This window comes from Plectropomus leopardus, chromosome 20, assembly GCF_026936395.1.
Source record: "Plectropomus leopardus strain MGB_pleo_1.0 chromosome 20, ASM2693639v1, whole genome shotgun sequence".
NCBI classification, from domain to species: domain Eukaryota; kingdom Metazoa; phylum Chordata; class Actinopteri; order Perciformes; family Serranidae; genus Plectropomus; species Plectropomus leopardus.
Window position 1 is genome coordinate 28,665,010 of NC_142195.1, and position 18,672 is coordinate 28,683,681.

An 18,672-nucleotide genomic window follows, 5' to 3' on the forward strand; every position below is an offset into this window, starting at 1 on the left:
ACTGTTCAGGTCCAAAAATGCTCCATTGAAACCCATTCAAACTGACATTTTTGATCCCACAGCCATCAGAGCAGAAAAACAGGACTTGTATTATTTCTGGGTGTCATTCTGGGCTTTTGACTCTGAATTTGTCATTTTGACTATTTTCCACCTGATGAGGTCATTTTGACCATATTTGGCATATGGAGGAAATACATGCTATTTCCACTAGGTGACCTGTCACAGTCAATGTAGCTGCTGATCACTGACATATCCCAGACTGGGATAAGTATTTTAAAAATCTACTTTAAGTGGAGAATATTGAAAATATTGTGTAAAATAATGTGTTTTTATTTTTTTTTTTATATAAAACATCATGGCATTATGATAAAAACTTTGCATTTAAGGGTTAAAATTTTAAAAATAAATAAATAAAATAAAATAATAATATTTGATATTTATGATGAGGATTGGTGTTGGTTAAGAAATTAACTAAATGAAATTAGAAAATCATATCAATGTAAAATATTTTTCAGAGCTTGATTTGAACCCTAAGGGTTAAAAAAAAAAGTAGGTTGAAAGATGACGAAGAGAATAATAATATATTGTTTATGAAACGTTTAAAAAAGTACTTAAAGTAAATATTAGGTCTGTTATAATCAAAGATGGAAAGAGTAGCTATGACAGTATTGCACTCAAGGAACAGGTACTGTTACCTAAAAGAAACTTTACTCAAGTAAAAGTACTTGTGTAAAATGTAGCAGATCAGCCTAAAGTAAAAATCAGGTCAGCTGAAATATACTCTTGTATTTTAAAAGGAAGAGGAAGGGGTTAAATGAAAGAGCATCTTCACAGGCCACTAAATAAACTGCATTAAACGTGGAGGCAGCAAACAAACAACTGAACAACATCAGCAACAAATTATCAGACGTGTTCCCCGTCAAACAGAAAAACAGGAAAAATAAAATCGTGCCCTCCTCAGTGGTGAGGTTTGACAAAATGTTTAAAAATGTAAGTTTTTCTTATAAAAACTTTTTTTTTTTTAATAAAATAACTAAAAAATAAATAAAATAAAATAAAAAGTTTGGTCCACATGGTCTTACCAAATTGATCAAACTGATCAAATTTGCAGTGTTAAAAAAAACAATTTAAAATATACAAAATAAAGCATAGAATATAAACTATGCAAAAGTAATATTTCATGAAAAGAAGGGGAAAAGAGACGAGGGAATAACAAAAATAAATAGGCCTACATAAAAAACTAGATAGGCTTAAAAGATAATAAATTATAAATAAATTAAATCAAAATAAATACTAAAAATAAATAAAATAAGTGAAAAACGTATAAATAATAATAAAATAGAACATAAAAAAGAATTATACAAGTGTTTCATGTAAAAATAGGTGCTAAAGTCATTAAAACGCTGAAACATACTCAGGGTTCGGGTTCTTTATGAATAAGCTGCTGAATTTCAAAAAAGCGCTGAAATATATTAGAATTAAACAAGCTGTGCACATAAACCGTTTGATTCATAGTTTAATTTCTGACGTCATCTCTGACTATTTTTAATTTCTCCTTTTTTAAAAAAATGTTTTTGTTGTTTATTTTCTGAAATTAAGTTTAGTCTGTAATTTTACTTGATGTTTCTATTCATGAATGTAAAAGCCAGTTTTTGATCAGAATAAAGTTTAAAGGAGAAAAAAACTCAGGGTTTGGGTCGGTTTGGAGGGGACACATTTTGACACGGAAACAGTCCTGGACAACTTCCTCTGTGCGGCTTCACTCAATTAGCCAGAAAAACACACAAAAGTCTGACAATAACACAAAAATAACCAACAACTGGACACCGCGGCGCGCGCAACAAATATAATCAACATGCGGAATTAAAAAAACAACAGAAAATTATTTAAATAAATTTAAAAAAACAAATAAACAGCAAAGCAAAACATCACCGAAGCAACAACACAACGATGCACAAACAATCAACAGCAGCTACACACACACACACACACACACACACACACACACACACACACACACACACACACAAACACACACACACACACACACACACACACACACACACACACACACACACACACACACACACACACACACACACACACACAGCTTTTACAGCACAGTGCACACACACTGTTACCTGGCAACACACAGTACAGTTCAGCCGTCAGAGGTCGCGTGCCGCTCTTTGACTCACCTGTCTGAGCGTCACCATGATGGTCTCGTGCTCAACTTCTCTGCTCCTTCAGTCCCGAATCAAAGTACATCCGGTCCACTCCGCCTCTCCGTCCCAGTAAAACCAGTACAAACTGTCCACACGTGTCTCTGCAGGTCAAAACATCCCCAGTTTACACAGAAACCACCTGCGGGATCCAGCGCGAGCTCCCGGCGCGTCAGCGTGCACCTGTTGATGACGTGTCATCATAGGTGTGTTTGATTTGCGTTACTGAGCGTGCCCGCCGGGCGGAGCCTCAAGTCACCGCTTAACCCTTTCAAACCAAAGGGAAACTGGTGGGATTTCTTTCCAAAAAAGAGAAAGAAAATAATGCAATGACCAACTTGGCAAGATAATTTATACCTTATATTTATGTATTAAAAATGATGCTACAGAAAAAAACATTAACATTATATTATGATGTAACAAAACATTACACACACACACACACACACACATATATATATATATATATATATATATATATATATAAATGTTCTGCATGTTTTTTTCAGGTAATTTCTTGTTTTTTTTATTTCTAATTATCTTTTTTATTTTCAGGTCAATTGTTTGATTGTTTTCTTGTGTCCTTATTTTCAGGGTTTTTTTAAAAATTTTATTAATTTCTTGCTATTTTGGGGGTTTTATGTTGTTAAATTGCTCATTGCCTTATTCTTTTCATGTTTCTGAAAGAAACAAAACCAGTTTCCTCAGGTTTTACTGTAATATATTGTGAATTTGAGAGATGAGACTTTGTAGTTTTAGTTTTGTTTTATAGCTATAAAAGCAGGAAAATCTACTAAATTATGAAAAGTAAAAGTATTTATTTATTTAAAATATTGTTTATTATTCAGAAAATTGCTCAGTGTGAGTGTCATAAGTATATATAGCATTTTCATTTATGCATTTTTTATTTACTGACTGCTGGAAATTTAGCAAACCATAAAATAAGTCAGTATATACATAAATAAATAAAAGTCTCTGTAATATTTCTTTACATTATTTTCATTTTATTTTGTTTTTTATTTCATTGAGTTTTTTTATTGTTGTATAAAAAACACTGATGCATATTTTCTATTAATATAGTACAGTTATAAGTAAGTAAGTAAGTTTCTCTGGAATGTAGCAAAAAATGGAAATACTCAGGTAAAGTACAAGTACCTTAACATGTACCTGAGGACAGCACTGAAGTAAATGTATGTAGTTACGTCCCACCACTGGAAAAAAACAGGATTCACTGTCGACACATAAAAACAAATCTGATCAAGTTTTAATACTGATTTTATTTTAACGATGGGATTTCACAGTGACATAACAAACATAAATCAAATAAAACACTTCATAGATTCAACTTTAAATATTTCCAAACTATACATCCATAAAAGCAGATTCACACACACAAATCTCAGTATTGCACACCACCCTGTTGGATTCACAGCAGCGACTCTCAGATTTTTGGCAGCTTTCATCCTTTTAGGATAAGAAAAATAATAAATCAATACAATCTCATTTTGTCTGACAAAATATCACAGTTCAGAGTACAGTAATACACATGCTGAGCGTCAGTAGTACTGAGGGTAGGTCTGGTAGGACGCCACGAGCGGAGCGGCGGCGGAGGGCAGCACGACTCCTGGGAGGCTGCCGTACTGGTAGAGGGAGTCCAGGGGCAGCGAGGGGACGCTGGGCAGAGCCGAGCTGTACTGCAGGCTGTGAGGATGGATGTAGGAGGCGGCCGGGGCGTCCTGAGCCGCCGCCGCCGCCGCCGCCGCTGAGTGGTATCTGGGGTAGGGTCCCGGTCTGTAGGCCTGCAGCTCGGGGTAATGCATGAACTGAGAGGCCACGTTTGCTTGGCAGGCGTGAGCCAGGGCGTCCTGCACCGTCCTCTTCAGCTTCATCCGTCTGTTCTGGAACCAGTTTCTGATCTGAGGAGAAAAAAAGGAGAAAAAGTCTCATGAGACAAAGTTTTTAAAAAATGCAGAATATAAAAGTTTTTTTTCTGTAAATTAAAATCAGGGCTGAAGACAGTTTGTTTAAAACGCAATACTGAGGCCGAATTATCTTACTGGGAAAGAAAAAATGTAATTGATAATGTTTTTGTAAAGATATTTCAGAAAGTAAAACTAAATTCACAAATTAAAATTAAAAAATGACCCCCCACCCCAGCAATAAGTCCAACCCTCCTGAAATAACAGCTTAAATAAATAAATAAAACAAAAAAAACCCCACAAAAAATACACAAATATAAATAAAAAAAATACGTCCCCCAAATACAGTAAAAAGAAAGCAAACTTATAAAGAAGATATAAAATATAAAAAAAATACAATTATTAAAATAAGTAAATATACAAATAAAATGAAAAAGACACCATAAATCAATAAAATAATAAATACTAATTCCCCTGAACACTTTTCTAAAATATACCGTAAACATTTTCACATACATTAAACTACATTGAATTATTTTATTGATTTTTTAATTATTTGTTGCTGGGGTTTTTATTAATGTTTTGCTTTGGTCAGTTTATAAATGTATTAAATCTAAAAATACTGGAATCAGCTGAAATACTGTGTATTTTTCCTTAATGTATGTTTTTTGAATCAGAGTCATTAAATGAACATAAAGTAAAATAAATCCCAGAGATTTTGCCTCAGCGCGTGCGTGATGAACACATGTCGGTGTGCTGATGCTGGTACCTGTTTGTCGGACAGGTTGAGCTTCTTGCAGAGCTCGGCTTTGTCTTGCGTCCCCAGGTAAGCGTTCCTCTTGAAGGCTTTCTCCAGGCTGCTGATCTGCTCCGCCGTGAAGGCCGTGCGAGGCCTCCTCCCCGTCAGAGGGGACGCCGGGGAGGTGGAGGTGCAGTCGGCGGGGGTCGAGGGGGAGAGGGAGCGCCCTCCTTCGCTCTCGTAGCCGGAGGTCTCCTCCTCCGTCCCGCTGCTGAAACCGGCCTCAGTCCCTGCAGGAGACAGGAAACACGTCAGACTCAGGAGGTATTTTAAAACTCAAAATTACAATTAAATCGCAGAAAACCTCAAACTCTTTATTCATTTGTGTGGAAAAATCGGAATTTGTAAAAAAATAAAGCTGTCAGACGAATTTATATTGATATTATTGATAAGCAAAGCAAGTTACATTTTTACTGAAGTATTTAAATGTACTTCAGTGGTAGTTTAGCGCCATTGTTAAAAACGGCTCTTCCCATGTAAAAGTCTGCACACAGAAGGTTTTTGTAGGTCAAAGGGGGGATTTTGGGGGACGCAGGGGTCATGTCCCCTCAATATTAAGAACATGAACATTTGTCCACGACAATACAAAAAGCAGCAGAGGACTTTAAAAAAAAATTTAAATTAAATTTGCAACTTTTTCATCTAAAATAGATCCTGAACAGACACAAATTTAATACAGAAAATTTAAAAAAAAAGTTCAAGCCTCCCAGATAAAAAAAAATGTAAATCACACAAATACCTATAAAAATATAAAGATAATTGTAAAGCAGAAAATTGAGGGGAAAAAAAACAGAAAACAAACAGGTAATTAATAAATAATAAACAAAAAATAAACAGATACAGAAAAAATAAAGGAAAAAAACAAAATGAAATACAACAGAATAATTCCAGTGATGAATGATTAAGATAAAAAGACAAATGAATAAATAAATATAAAGTCACCCGAACACTCCTCCAAAAACTCTCTATCACATTTAAATTGCAGTATTTATATATTTGATTTCATTTTGTTTGATGTCATGAGTACAGCATTTTAATTAAAACATTTCATTTATTTAAAATCATATTTATTGACTTAGCTGAAACTTTGTATTTTATAATATTATTGTATTTCAAGTATTCAATATTTTAATGTTATTTACTAACAGATGAATATTCAACAAGCTATAAATTAACTAAATAAATAAATAATTTGAAAAAACACAAATAATTGAGGGTATATTACAAATAATAACTCTCATATTCATTCCCTTTAACACTTAAAAAAAAGCTCTGAAATATTTTGAATTACACTCTATCTGTTTTATTTTATGCACTACCTATTTTTGACTCAAGTATTTACTTACTTACTTAGTTACTTTACTTACTTGTATTTACTGAACTGTACTAACTGACGCTGATGGAAGTTCAATAAGAGAAAAGAAAAAAAATACTGTTTTGGTCTTTAAAGGGGACACGAGTAAATGTACTGTGTCAAAAATACTGGAAGCAGCTGGAACTACAAAATGATGTAAAATGGGAATTTTCAAGTAAAGTACAAATACTCTGAGTACATATTTGACTCTTCAGGACTGAAGTGATCTTACCCTGAATACTGTGGGAGGTTTGGTGCTGCAGAGAGCCGAGTCCATCGGGGTCCTGGCTCCTGGTCTCTTGCTGCTCTGCTGGATTTTCTGTCTTCTGCCTGCAGTAAAAACCCGGCAGACTCTCTGAGTGAGTCCCACAGGCTGCAGGTCCAGGTCCTGACGCTGAGACCTGGTCCGTCCCTGCAGGCTGCTGCTGGCTGCTCTGAGCCATCCACTCGATGGAGAAATGTCCCCTCATGGCTGCTCACGTTCGGTCCTGCAGGGAGCCAGAAAAAAGTAAATCCTTGTAAAGTTAAAAAGTTGTGTCCAGGAGGAGGGTGTGAGGTGGTCTGTCCTGGTCCTGGTCCTGGAAGAGTCTAAACTACCTTTAACCCAGCTTGTGTGTCTTTATAGGGGGCGTCAAACTCCCTCAGACCTGAGATCAAAGCAGACGTCCTCCGTCCGTCCCTCCCTCCCCTCCTTTAGTTTTCACAACTGGAGTAATTAAGACGTCTCATTCAGTCTGAATGAGGCTGTTACAGCGAGGCTCCAGTGAGTCTGGGAAGGACCCCCACCTCCTCCTCCTCCTCCTCCTGCTCCTCCTCCTCCTTCCTGCCTCCCAAAAAAGATAATAGATACACCTCACCCAAAACTGTCTGCATCTCCTCCACAGCCCCGGCCTCACTGTAAATAAATAAACTCCTGCTTTTCACAGTTTTGTTACCTAAACATCACTGAACTGTGTCCTCTGATTGTCCAAAATCCAGATTAATGGGAAAAATAACTATGAGACACTCTGGGATAAAAAAAAAACAAAACATTAAATTAATTAATAATTTAGCTGTTTTTATTTACAGAGAATTATCCTAAAAAAAAATCCACCAAATAATAAAAGAAATAACTCATTGACAGACAAATAAAAATAATTATTAATTAAATAAATAAAATAAATTGCATACAGTAAAAAAAAAAACATAAAAAGTAAATATTTAATGCAACAAATAAATAATAGAAACTGCCGAGTCAAAAAATCAAACAAATAAACTGAAAAAGAAAAACAATTTAAAAATGTGGCTGTTTTGATTTACGGATAATGCTTTTAAGAAGAAATCCCCCAAATAACAAAAGAAATAAATCACTAACTTACAAGTAACAAAACAAAACCCCCAATATTAATTAAATAAATACAATACATTGCAAATAGTGATATAAAATAAATGGCATACTAAAAATAAAACTAAATACCACATATATTTTTTTTAAAATGTACATTTTTTTAAATTCATAGATAAATGTGATAAAAAGAATTTCCCCAAATAACAATAGAAATAGATCACCAACTAATAACTAAAAATAAAATAAGAAAAAAATCAATAAATATAAAAAAAATATAACTATTAAAAAGTAAATATTTAGTCAAATAAAAAAAAATAAAAATATATAAATTGCTGAGTCCTAAAACAAAAATCTATCAAATAAATAGTGTTTTGATGTGGTATTCCTATATTTAAGCACTTTAAATGTGTGCTCTTTGCTGAGTTTATAGTGCTTTAATTGTCTTGCCTGCTATAAATGCCTTTTTTTTTGTCCATCTTATAATATGAAACCAGAAAGTCTCCCTTTTGTTGAGATTATTGATCTTTGTCGGATCATTTTCTTTTAATCCTGATCAGATAAACCGTCATGAGTGAATCTCTGCTCTGCGTCGCGTCCTATCAGAGACTTTCAGACAGTTAGTCTGTAATCTGGGATCATCCCGGGATCAGTTTTATTCAGCCACTCACTGCTCGTTATTTACCTGAAGGCTCCTGTTCAAACAGAGCTAATGGAGGTTAATGATTTCAGGAGCGTCACTTTGATTAATGACTGGAAGAGAAAGATGATCATGTAGAGGGCTGCAGCTATTGATTATTATGTTATCATTTAATCTGCAGAAAAATGTGAAAAATCCTCATTATGGTTTACCAAAGACAGAAGGGGTGACTTTCACAATTAATCCTTTAATAGTTTTATTTATTTTAATTTTTTTAATGTCTGAGATTTTTGCAAGAATCTCCAAGAAGTTGACTTAAGAGAGTTTTCTCCAAAACCAAATTATATTCATTTTTTAACATTTGTGGCAATTTTGCTTTAAAATATTGCAGATGATGCATGAGAGGAATCCCTTAAAACTGGACACAAATGAACCAAACGTCCTGTGCTGAGAGAATTTAAGTGGAAGGTAAAAATGAGGTATTTTAAATCTCCGTTAATAACTTAATATATTTTTAATATAATAACGTATGTGAGCTGTGCTGGAGGGGCTGGTGACCACTCACAGACTGTGGGGACGCCCCAAAATACTACTACTACTACTGGAAAAATACTAAAAGTCATAAGTTTATTAGGTATTGGTTTAACGAACAGTGGACGCTGTTAATACGAGCGATGCCAGAAATCTCGTGTGTTTTCTTTTTATTTTATTAAGGTTTTTAATCTTCGTATATTTTTATTATTAGTACTGATTTGTCATACTTGTATATTTTTCCGTGAACAGCAAAGTGGGAAATAATGCCAAATTACTGAGTACGTACTGAGTAATGGTAATGCCACCGGTTGGGTACTTAGTATGTTAAAAAAGGACAAAATATGTGTATTTGTACGCGTGTATTTATGTACATTCTCATGCAGCATTTTACTGTTGTAAAAAAGAAGCACTTCTTTTCTCTAAAATTTAGGGTATAAAGTGGCATGAAATTGAAATACTTAAGTACCTCAAAACTACACTCAGACACAGTACTTGAATTACTGTACTCTCCAATACTGCAAATACATCTTTTAGCAGGTTTTCTGAAGTACCAAAGTCTCACATGAATAACGTGGGAGGAAGTTTGATATAAAATGTCACGTGAAACAAAGATAAACCACAAAAACTATCACGAATATATAACCCAGTGGTGGAGGAAGTGCTCTGATCCGGCAATGAAGTAAAAGTACCATTAAAGTACTCCCTATAATCTATTCAGCAACGCCTTAAATCATCTTAAACTGGTGTCTTTTAATGCTAAAATCGGGATTTGGGGATCAAGTTAAAGTGACTGATAATGACCCGAAGAGGATGATCCGACCTTCAGAGGGGACTCACACCCATCATCATGATGAGGAGGAGGAGGAGGAGGAGGAGGAGGAGGTGCTAACAGCTCATTAACAGATACTGAGTCACTTCAAAGAGTCTCTGTACTTTGATAACAACGTGAGACAGGAGCCCAAAAACCTGCTGATATCTGCGGCGGTGTGTAAATAAACTCCACTGTGACATCATGACGCTGTCACAGCTGATAATCTCGACTTTTATTCGCTTTAACTGAAATTATACTTCAACTTCTGTCACTTCATTTATTCCCAAAATAAAGCACATTTATAGCAGCGTCACTGTTGATAAATTAATTAAAAACAGACCTGCTGAAATACATTTATCTGCAGTGTTGGGCAGTAACTAAATACATTTACTCAAGTATTGTAAGTACAAATATAGGGTGACTGTGCTTTATTTAAGTACTATTTTATGCTACTTTATATTTTTACTCCACAACATAGACAGAAATAAAATAAACTAAATAAATAACTCTATAAAGCGCTATATAAGTCTGATGTAATATTATTATTAGTAGTAGTAGCAGCAGTAGTAGTAGTAGTAGTAGTATTTAAAAAGTTATTTAAATAAATAAATACAATACATTGTATAATAGTAATGTTAAATAAGTTCTTTTTAACATCCTAAAAATGCTTTAAAAAAATAATTTACAGATAATTCTCCTGAAAATAACAACAGTAATAAATCACTAACAAACAAATAACTAAAAATAAAATAAATACAATAAATTATATAATAATATTAATAATAATTTTAAAAAACGAATAAAATACATGTTAATGTATTAATTACAACAATAAAAGAGTAAATATTTAATCAAAAATCTAAATGAATAAATCAATAAAATACTGAGGCATCGATTTTAGCGCAGCACGTCACTGTCGGAGCTGCTCAAAAAACTAATTATTATTTTCCAGACTTTTCTGTTACTTTTGTTCTTTTGTTAAATATTTATTGATAATATTTGAACTCTTTGGGCGTCAAACTGTTATTTTAATTAAATATCTGATTTTTTTACAAAGAAAAAAAAGTGTAATCTTATAATTCATGGTATTAAACTAAGTATTAAAACAAAAAGACTAAAAATACAAAATGCTCCATTTGAAGTAAAAGTACTGTATTTAATGTCTTTCGGCAGTAAAAGTACACAAGTATCATGAGATGCATGTACTGTTGTAGTTTTTACTGCAGCGTGTGGAAAGTTACTGTGCAGATTTAGATTTTTGAGGCAAAATGTGTGATGATTTTATGAATTATTAAAGCTGCAGGAAGACTGTTGACATTTCTTGGTGTGTGTGGATGCTGCAGACAGACGGACAGAGGGACAGACAGAGAGACAGACAGAGAGACAGACAGAGAGACAGACAGACAGAGAGACAGACAGAGAGACAGACAGACAGAGAGACAGACAGAGAGACAGAGAGAGAGACAGACAGACAGAGAGACAGACAGCGGAGGTGACGGAGAGACAACAAATGATCAGGACCTCTTTGAACTCCTAACTGACCCAATCAGCTGCTGCTGTTGTTTTTCTGTCAGGCAGCTTTGAGTACTTGTTTTGGCTCCAGGCGCTTACTGAAGTATTCCCGTATACTTCTACTCCAATACATTATGAGGGGAATACTGCGTTTTTTACCCTGCTACATCTAACGGATGATTTCACATTAGAGCTTTAACATCACACACTCGTATCGCTCTGCGCACAAAATGCGATTTTTGAAATCAAGCTTTAAAAAATATTTTACATTAATATTATCTTGAGTTTATTTTTTTTAACTAACATCACACTTAAACAAAAATATCAAATACTTTTTAATTTTAGAATTTTAACCCTTTAAATGCAGGTTTTTGTCATGATACCGCTAAGCTTTTAGATGAAAAAAAAAAACATATTAAAAAAATGATTTTAAATACACTACAAATACATGCAAATTTTTACATTTTTCAAATTATTATTATTTTGATTATCAGAGCTTAGTGCGTTTCTGAAAGTTTAGGACATTTCTAAGATTTTTGGACATTTGTAGGACTTTAGAACTTTCCTGGGATTTTAAGACATACATAGGAGTTTAGGACATATTTTAGGATTTCGGGACATTTCTAGAATTTTAGGACACTTCTTGGATTTTTCGATGTTTTCAGGATTTTGGGACGTTAGGGTCTTATCTGGGACCTCTGTCAGGGTCTGGGGGATCCTCCACTGCCTCTGTTTTGATGCTGTTTTATGCTCTCTGGCACCTCATGGATACTAAAAGTAAAAAAAAATTTTCACAGTGTGAATCACTTTATTTTTATTGTGAATTAAAAAGTAGTTGGGGGGCCACCAGGGCCCTGTATGGGGGCCAGATTTGACCTGCGGGCCGTAAGTTGAGAGTCACTGCTGTAGAAAAGTTGTTTTTTTAAAGGAATTAAAACTACAAACACAGTCGACCGTAAAAGCGAGGCGTTATTTTACATTTTAGTGTTTTGGGGATATTGACTGTTACCTGCCATAAAAGCCTGTGAAGCCTCAGGTGAGCCGCGTCGCTGCAGCTCCGCCTCCAGCTCCCGGACCCCGGGACACATTTAAATTTCACTATCTGAGGACAAGACAGGCCTCCGTCCCCTCTCCTGTCCCCCGTGTGATGAGGGGAGTCGCAGCGCCTGCTCGTCCACCAGGACCAGTCCCGCTGGCCCCATCAAAGCCCCGGGAGCCTTTGATGAGGCTGATAGGGATCAATGGGACAGGGGAAGAGGCCTAACGGACCGTGTTACAGACGGGGCGGCCGAGGAGATCAATGATTATTGGGCGTCATCGCCGCCTTCATCTGCATAGAGGGATCCGTTCTGCATCACAAACACGACTTATTTTCACGTTTTAGGTTGTTTTTGAAGCTCGATTTGTTCTCAGCTGCACCAAAATAAGCCTGAAATATTCTGAATATTATTTTTACTGTCAACAAACTGTTTATAGGTCATAAAATACACAAAAAATATAATTTATGCACATTATTAGTGAGGTAAAGGAGGTGATTGTAGCACAAAGTTTTGTTAGTTCAAAATCAGGAATTTTGTTTAATTTAACTTGTGATTCTTATTTTATTTTGTGCTAAACTGCACCAGAATAAGACTGCAAATATTTTAAATATTATTCTAAGTGCACACAAATTGTTTATACTCAATATAATATATATAAAAAGGCAGATAATTGTGTAATTAGTGGGGTTTTTTTTGTTGTTGTTGTTTTTTTGATTGATTAGCAGTGTGAAGGAGGGGCGTCCTCAGTTATGATTAAAGAAATTGTTTTTTAAATGATTAGATTAAATTTAAGTATCCTTTATTTATTTTCTTAAGTTGTGCTTTCACAAATGTTAATCTTTAAATGTTATGCTGCTGCTGCTTTTATTTATGTGTTTTATTTTACATCAGCAGAAGCCACGCCAAATTTTGTCAAATTTTCTTATTTTTCTTAGTATAATGACAATTAAAATCATTCTTGATTTATAAAAAACAACATATCTATTACTTTGTATTACATTTTTTTTGTTTTGTTTTAATACGTAGTTTTATATATTATTTTTAATTTTGATGAACTGAAATTCCAGGTGACAGGAGTTTTTTTCTTATGAAATTCATATTTTAAGGAAAAGAAATATATAAAAAAATTAAAAATAGAAATAATTTTTGATGAACTCGTGCAGAAGAACTTGTGTGGGGTAAATTTATCTGAAGAAAAACGCTCGATAAAGTGCACCGAAAACAAACTTTGGCCAAAAGTTGACTGGAGTTAAATACAAATCAATCTTCAGCACGAAATGTGAATTAATCCGCTGCTAAAAATAGTCCCTAAAAAGTTATACTTTCTCCTGTTTTAGTAAATACTGTTGTTTTTGTTGTTTTTTTTAAAGGAAAGCATATATTTGTATCGAGTATTGAGTGACGGGTTAATACATTTTCGGTCTTTTTTATGTGAGATTTGTATACAATAAGAAAACACGGAAATACCATCAACTTTCTTCTTAAAGTGAGACTTTTTCAGGATTTATCAGCTGATAAAGGAGGAGACATGACCTCCTGTATGCAGAGATCTGAGGACCAGGCTGGGACATGTGTCTCCCTCTGGTCTCCTGTCAGCGCCCCGGGGGGCCGAGTGTGTTTGTGTCCATAACAGAGCAGCAAACAGGCCCATTAGAGATGAAAGCGTCTGAATGGAGCCAATCAAAGACGAGCTCAGCAGGAGACGCTCAGCCACAGACGGCAGCAGCCCGGGACTGCAGGGGACGCAGGGGACGCAGGGGACGGACGGATGAGTCCCTTATCATGGAGATAAGGCGCAGAATCACAATCTTTTAAATCGCTGCTTAAAAACTCATTTTTGCAGACTTTTTTTTTTGCATTTATGTGATTTATTTATTTTTCTTTTTTAATGTCGTTCTTTATTCATTTAGCTTCTCTCACTCGGTTCATCTGTCCGTCCCTCTAATGTCCCGCTCCCACCATCTTTTCACGCTTTACTTTATTTACCTGGTCATCTATTTATTCATGTTTTTATCGTTTTATCTTCGTTTTATCCCCACAGATGTGATGTCGTCTTCTTACATTATTGATAATAACAAGTGTGAGCATGAGAGGTGTTTTTGTGTTTGAGAGACGGTTTTTTTGTTTCTGTGAAACGATTTTTTTTGGTGTGTGTGAAAGGCAAATGTGAATTATGGCCTATATGGCACCTCATATTTGCGTTATTCTTGCTGACTTTTGTATTCGCATTTTGTTCTGGACTTTCTGTATCTGTCTGGCATGTTTGCTGATGTTTATTTTTTATTATTTCCTGAGTTCACGCGTTTGTTTTGAATGTCAAAGTACTTTGTAAACAACTGTTTTTAAAGGTGCTATATAAATAAAGTTATTATTATTATTATTATTATAACACACACACACACACACACACACACACAAACAGGATTACAGAAAAAAACCATTTTGGGCTTTCACGTTTTGTTTTGTTTTTTTTAGATAAATGTGAGCACAAAAACTGACGCAAACAAAGATGAAGCAGAAATAAAAGCTCAAAGTAAAAGTTAAATGTTGTAAATAAGTAATTGCCGTGTTGTTGGCAATTTAAAGAGTCGATTCAGTTAAACAATAAAAAATAAAAAAATACTGATGCATGCTGATGAGAGCAAACATACTGCATAATGTGCAATAATGACAATTATTCTAGTGCATTTTTTCATTTTAGTACATTAATTAAATTTATTCTAGGGCAATAATTACATTTAACATTAGTGCACTGATTACATTTATTCTGCTGCAATAATTATATTTTATTGTAGTGCATTCAGTACATCTTATTTTAGTCCATTAATTACATTTTTAGTGCAATAATTACATTTTATTGCAGTGCATTAATTACATTAACTGTAGTGGAATAAATATATTTATTCTAGAACAATAATTACATTGATTTTAGTGTAATAATTACATGTATAGGTGTGCAATAATTTAACTAAATTTTAGTTTATAAATTCCATTACTCTTGTGCAATATTAACATTTATTCTAGTGAAAAAATCCCATTTATTGTGGAGAAAAATAACATTTTATTTTAGAATAATAATTACATTTATTCTAGTGGAATAAATACATTTTATTTAACTGCAATAATTTCATTTATTCTAGTGCAAAATTACAATTAATAATTTCAGAACCTCTGTTGTCAGCTGTTGATTTTTGTTTGCTAAAGTTGTTTGTTGTTGTTTTTGTGGTGTTTATTTGTGGCTCTCTTCATTTTATATATTAAGTTTTTACATTTCTATTTCTCTTCTGTTCTAATTGTTTAAAATTTTAAAAAATCTGTTGCTGACTTTCATCTTTGTCTCAGTTTAATGGAGGTGGATGGATTTTTCATTTCTGGTGTTTAATTTATTTTTCTTGTTTTTTTCTATTTATTGATATTAGAAAATAGATGTTAAAACTTTTAACTGTGCCGTACTTAAATACAATCTTGAAGTACTTTCCAACCGCAAGAGACAGTCATGCAGAATGAGTACTTTTACCTCTGATACCTACATTGTTTTGATAGTACTTCTGTACTTTTACTTGAGTAGGATTACATTATTTCCCTTTTTTAAAAGTCACTCTTGGTTTTGATGTGTACAGGAGCATGTTAGCTAAATAAAAACAGTAGTATTTACATTTCTTAAAGCATCGTTAGTTTTAACAATGAGGTAAAATTATTATTAGCTATAATTCCTTCATCCGCAGCTGAATTAATTTACATTTTAGACAAACTACATCCCGTCTCGTCTCTGCTCTCACAGACAGACAGTGTCCTCGCGGCGGGACGACGTCCCCCTCTCCCTCAGAAACTTTTGGTTCACACATTCGGTGTCAAAAACAGAGATGTGTCGATGGTGATGCAGAAACACAACAAAAAAATAAATTAAATTAATTAAATGTAAAAAATAAACTATACGGCTATTATGTAGTGAGTGAGTTTGTACTTTAAACGGATGAATAATCTGAGAGACAAATAAAATAAACAGATGAACTGTGATCACGTGAAGACGTGTGTCTTTAGTCAAAGATGGTGGACGTGAAGAGGAGACGGAGGTGTGAGCGCCGACGCGGCCTTTGATGTTAAACTGGTATTTAGAGGTTAATGAGGCTGTTAGGAAGAGGTGAAGGAAACGCCTGTGACTTCACACTCTCTCTCACACACACACACACACACACACACACACACACACACACACACACACTCTGTTGTAAATGAGGATCTCTGTTATATAAAACCTGAAAGGCAGGACCACATCAGGGGGATTATGCAGATTTAATACACGTCGGAGAACAAAGTGCAGAAGTACTGAGAGCCTTTTTAAGTAAATCCTGCATTCAAACTCCACTTTAGTACTCAAAGTATCCGCAGTAAAACTCGTCTCTGTGCAGTAAAGTGTCCTCCGTGACTGATCTCTGATTCTCTGACACATTATTAGACAGTTAACCCTTTGAAACTCGGGCAAATTGGTTTTATTTCTATTAAAATCGCAGGGTAAAGGCGATGAGAAATTTAAAATAATTTTTTAAAATATATAAAAAATAAATAAATAAAAAATAATAAAAAAATAAATAAATAAAAATAATAAAAATATAAATAAAAATAAAATAACTGAAATAAAAATAAAAATTGAATAAAATAAAATTCACAGGAAATTTACCTGAAAATAATAATAAAAACAACAACAACAACAACAAAAAAAAAAACAGCTGCCTCCTGTCTAAAGCTGCAGCCCCCAGTATAAACCAGTGCTTAATGTGGAAAAAAATCACAGCAAGTTTACAGCTGGAAATGGACGAGTGTAATATAATAAACAATGGTCCCCCTAACGTAGGTAATGCCCGAAATCTAGTTAAATCTCTTAATTTTTATTCTTATTTATTTATTTATTTATTTATTTATGTATTATTATTATTATTAGTATTATTATTATTATTATTAGTAGTAGTAGTATTACTGGATATGGTAGGGTATACTATTTAATATTGCATATTAAATTTTTTCAGTCTTTGGATGTTTTTAACTAATATATTTTTAGTTTTATATATATATATATATATATATATATATATATATATATATATATATATATATATATATATATAATTTTTTAAAAAAATGAAATATTAGACAGTTTTACTTTGTTGGGCCTCAGAAAGTTATTTCAGTAAAACAATGTGAGAAGTTTTAGTGTAAAATGTCTGTTTTGATGGAATTATAAGTGACTCATTTTAAACATGAAAAATGTAAATATGATATATATAAAAATGTAAAATATGTTGTAATTTTATAAGACTGTTGTTGTTTCTTTTAGCGTGTTTGTAAAATCTTTATCTGAAAAGTAACGTTATCAAGTATAATATTTTCCTCTAAAATGTCGTGCAGTAGTAGTATCATAAAATGACAACAGTCAAGTAAAAGTACCTCAAACTTGTACTGACGATCAGCAGCGAATGCGACTTCCTCTCACTGAGATCTCTCGCTGTATCTCCGCTTCGTGGTTTTCTCTTGAAAACAGATAAGAAGAGGACGTTGTATAATGCAGGTCAGTGGTACACAGGTGTGTGTGTGTGTGTGTGTGTGTGTGTGTGTTGTACATGAAAAAGTATCACAGTAAAGACATCTGTTAAAAGTACCAGTTTGACGACTTATTTTCTATATTTCATTGTCGATACTGAAGCAGTAATAATGTTGTTATTACACTAGGATAAGTTTAATTATTGCACTGAAATAAAATGCAATTATTTAACTAAAATAAAATAACTCCAGTAAAATCAAAATTTTATTTTTGCACTAAAACAGGATGTCATTTTTGCGCTAAAATAGATAGAAATTATCACACTAAGATAAAATGTTATTATTGTACTTAAATAAAATGTAATTATTTCACTTCAGTAAAAATAATTCCAATAAAATAAACTATTATTGCACTAAAATACACTGAAATTATTGCACTAAGATGAAATGTAATTATCTTTACTAACATTAAAATAATTCCACTGAAATAAAAATTTTATTGCACTAAACAAAAAGTCATTATAGCATTAAAATACATCGCACTAAGATAAAATGTAATTTTTGCACTTAAATGAAATTAAATGAGTTTCACTTAAGTAGGATAAAATAATTCCACTAAAATAAAAAAAAAATTGCACTAAAATACATTGAAATTATTGCACAGAGATAAATTGTGATTGTTTAATTAAAATAAAATAAAATAATTCTCCTAAAAAAATAATTATTGCACTGAAACAAAATGTTATTACTGTCCTAAAATACAATGAAATTATTGCATTAAGATAAAATGTAATTCTTTCTCTAAAATAAAATGAAATAATTCCAATAAAATAAAATGTAATTACAGCACTAAGACAAAATGTAATAATTAAATTAAATTAAAATAAAATATTCAACAAAAACAAAATATTATTGCACTAAAATAAATGTAACTATTGAACCATGAGAATGTAATCATTGCATTGCAATACATTTTAATTAT

The 18,672-nt window shown here is 33.1% G+C and overlaps 1 protein-coding gene and 1 long non-coding RNA gene across 2 annotated transcripts in view; both read right to left on the reverse strand.

Annotated features, from left to right (window-relative positions):
• LOC121959619 (uncharacterized) overlaps positions 1-2,416 on the reverse strand; it is a 64,622-nt gene extending 62,206 nt beyond the window's left edge. Inside the window, exon 1 of the long non-coding RNA XR_015775244.1 lies at positions 2,199-2,416. This is a non-coding gene — a long non-coding RNA (uncharacterized LOC121959619). The remainder of the gene's footprint in view (positions 1-2,198) is intronic.
• A 1,063-nt stretch (positions 2,417-3,479) lies between these two features.
• Positions 3,480-6,764, reverse strand: ved (ventrally expressed dharma/bozozok antagonist). The gene is made up of 3 exons (XM_088071031.1): positions 6,527-6,764; positions 4,911-5,170; positions 3,480-4,138 (listed from the first exon to the last, which is right to left on the reverse strand). The coding sequence occupies exons 1-3, from the start codon at positions 6,762-6,764 to the stop codon at positions 3,779-3,781; spliced, it is 858 nt and encodes a 285-aa protein (XP_087927157.1). The 3' UTR covers positions 3,480-3,778.
• Between the last annotated feature and the right edge of the window lie 11,908 nt (positions 6,765-18,672).

Excerpts from the sequence above, each read along its gene's own strand:
- ved (XM_088071031.1), bottom strand. The coding sequence starts at position 6,764 with ATGAGGGGACATTTCTCCATCGAGTGGATGGCTCAGAGCAGCCAGCAG. Across the intron at positions 5,171-6,526 it reads AACCTCCCACAGTATTCAGG|GGACTGAGGCCGGTTTCAGC; the intron begins GTAAGATCACTT and ends TGTCTCCTGCAG. Across the intron at positions 4,139-4,910 it reads TCAACCTGTCCGACAAACAG|ATCAGAAACTGGTTCCAGAA; the intron begins GTACCAGCATCA and ends TTTTCTCCTCAG.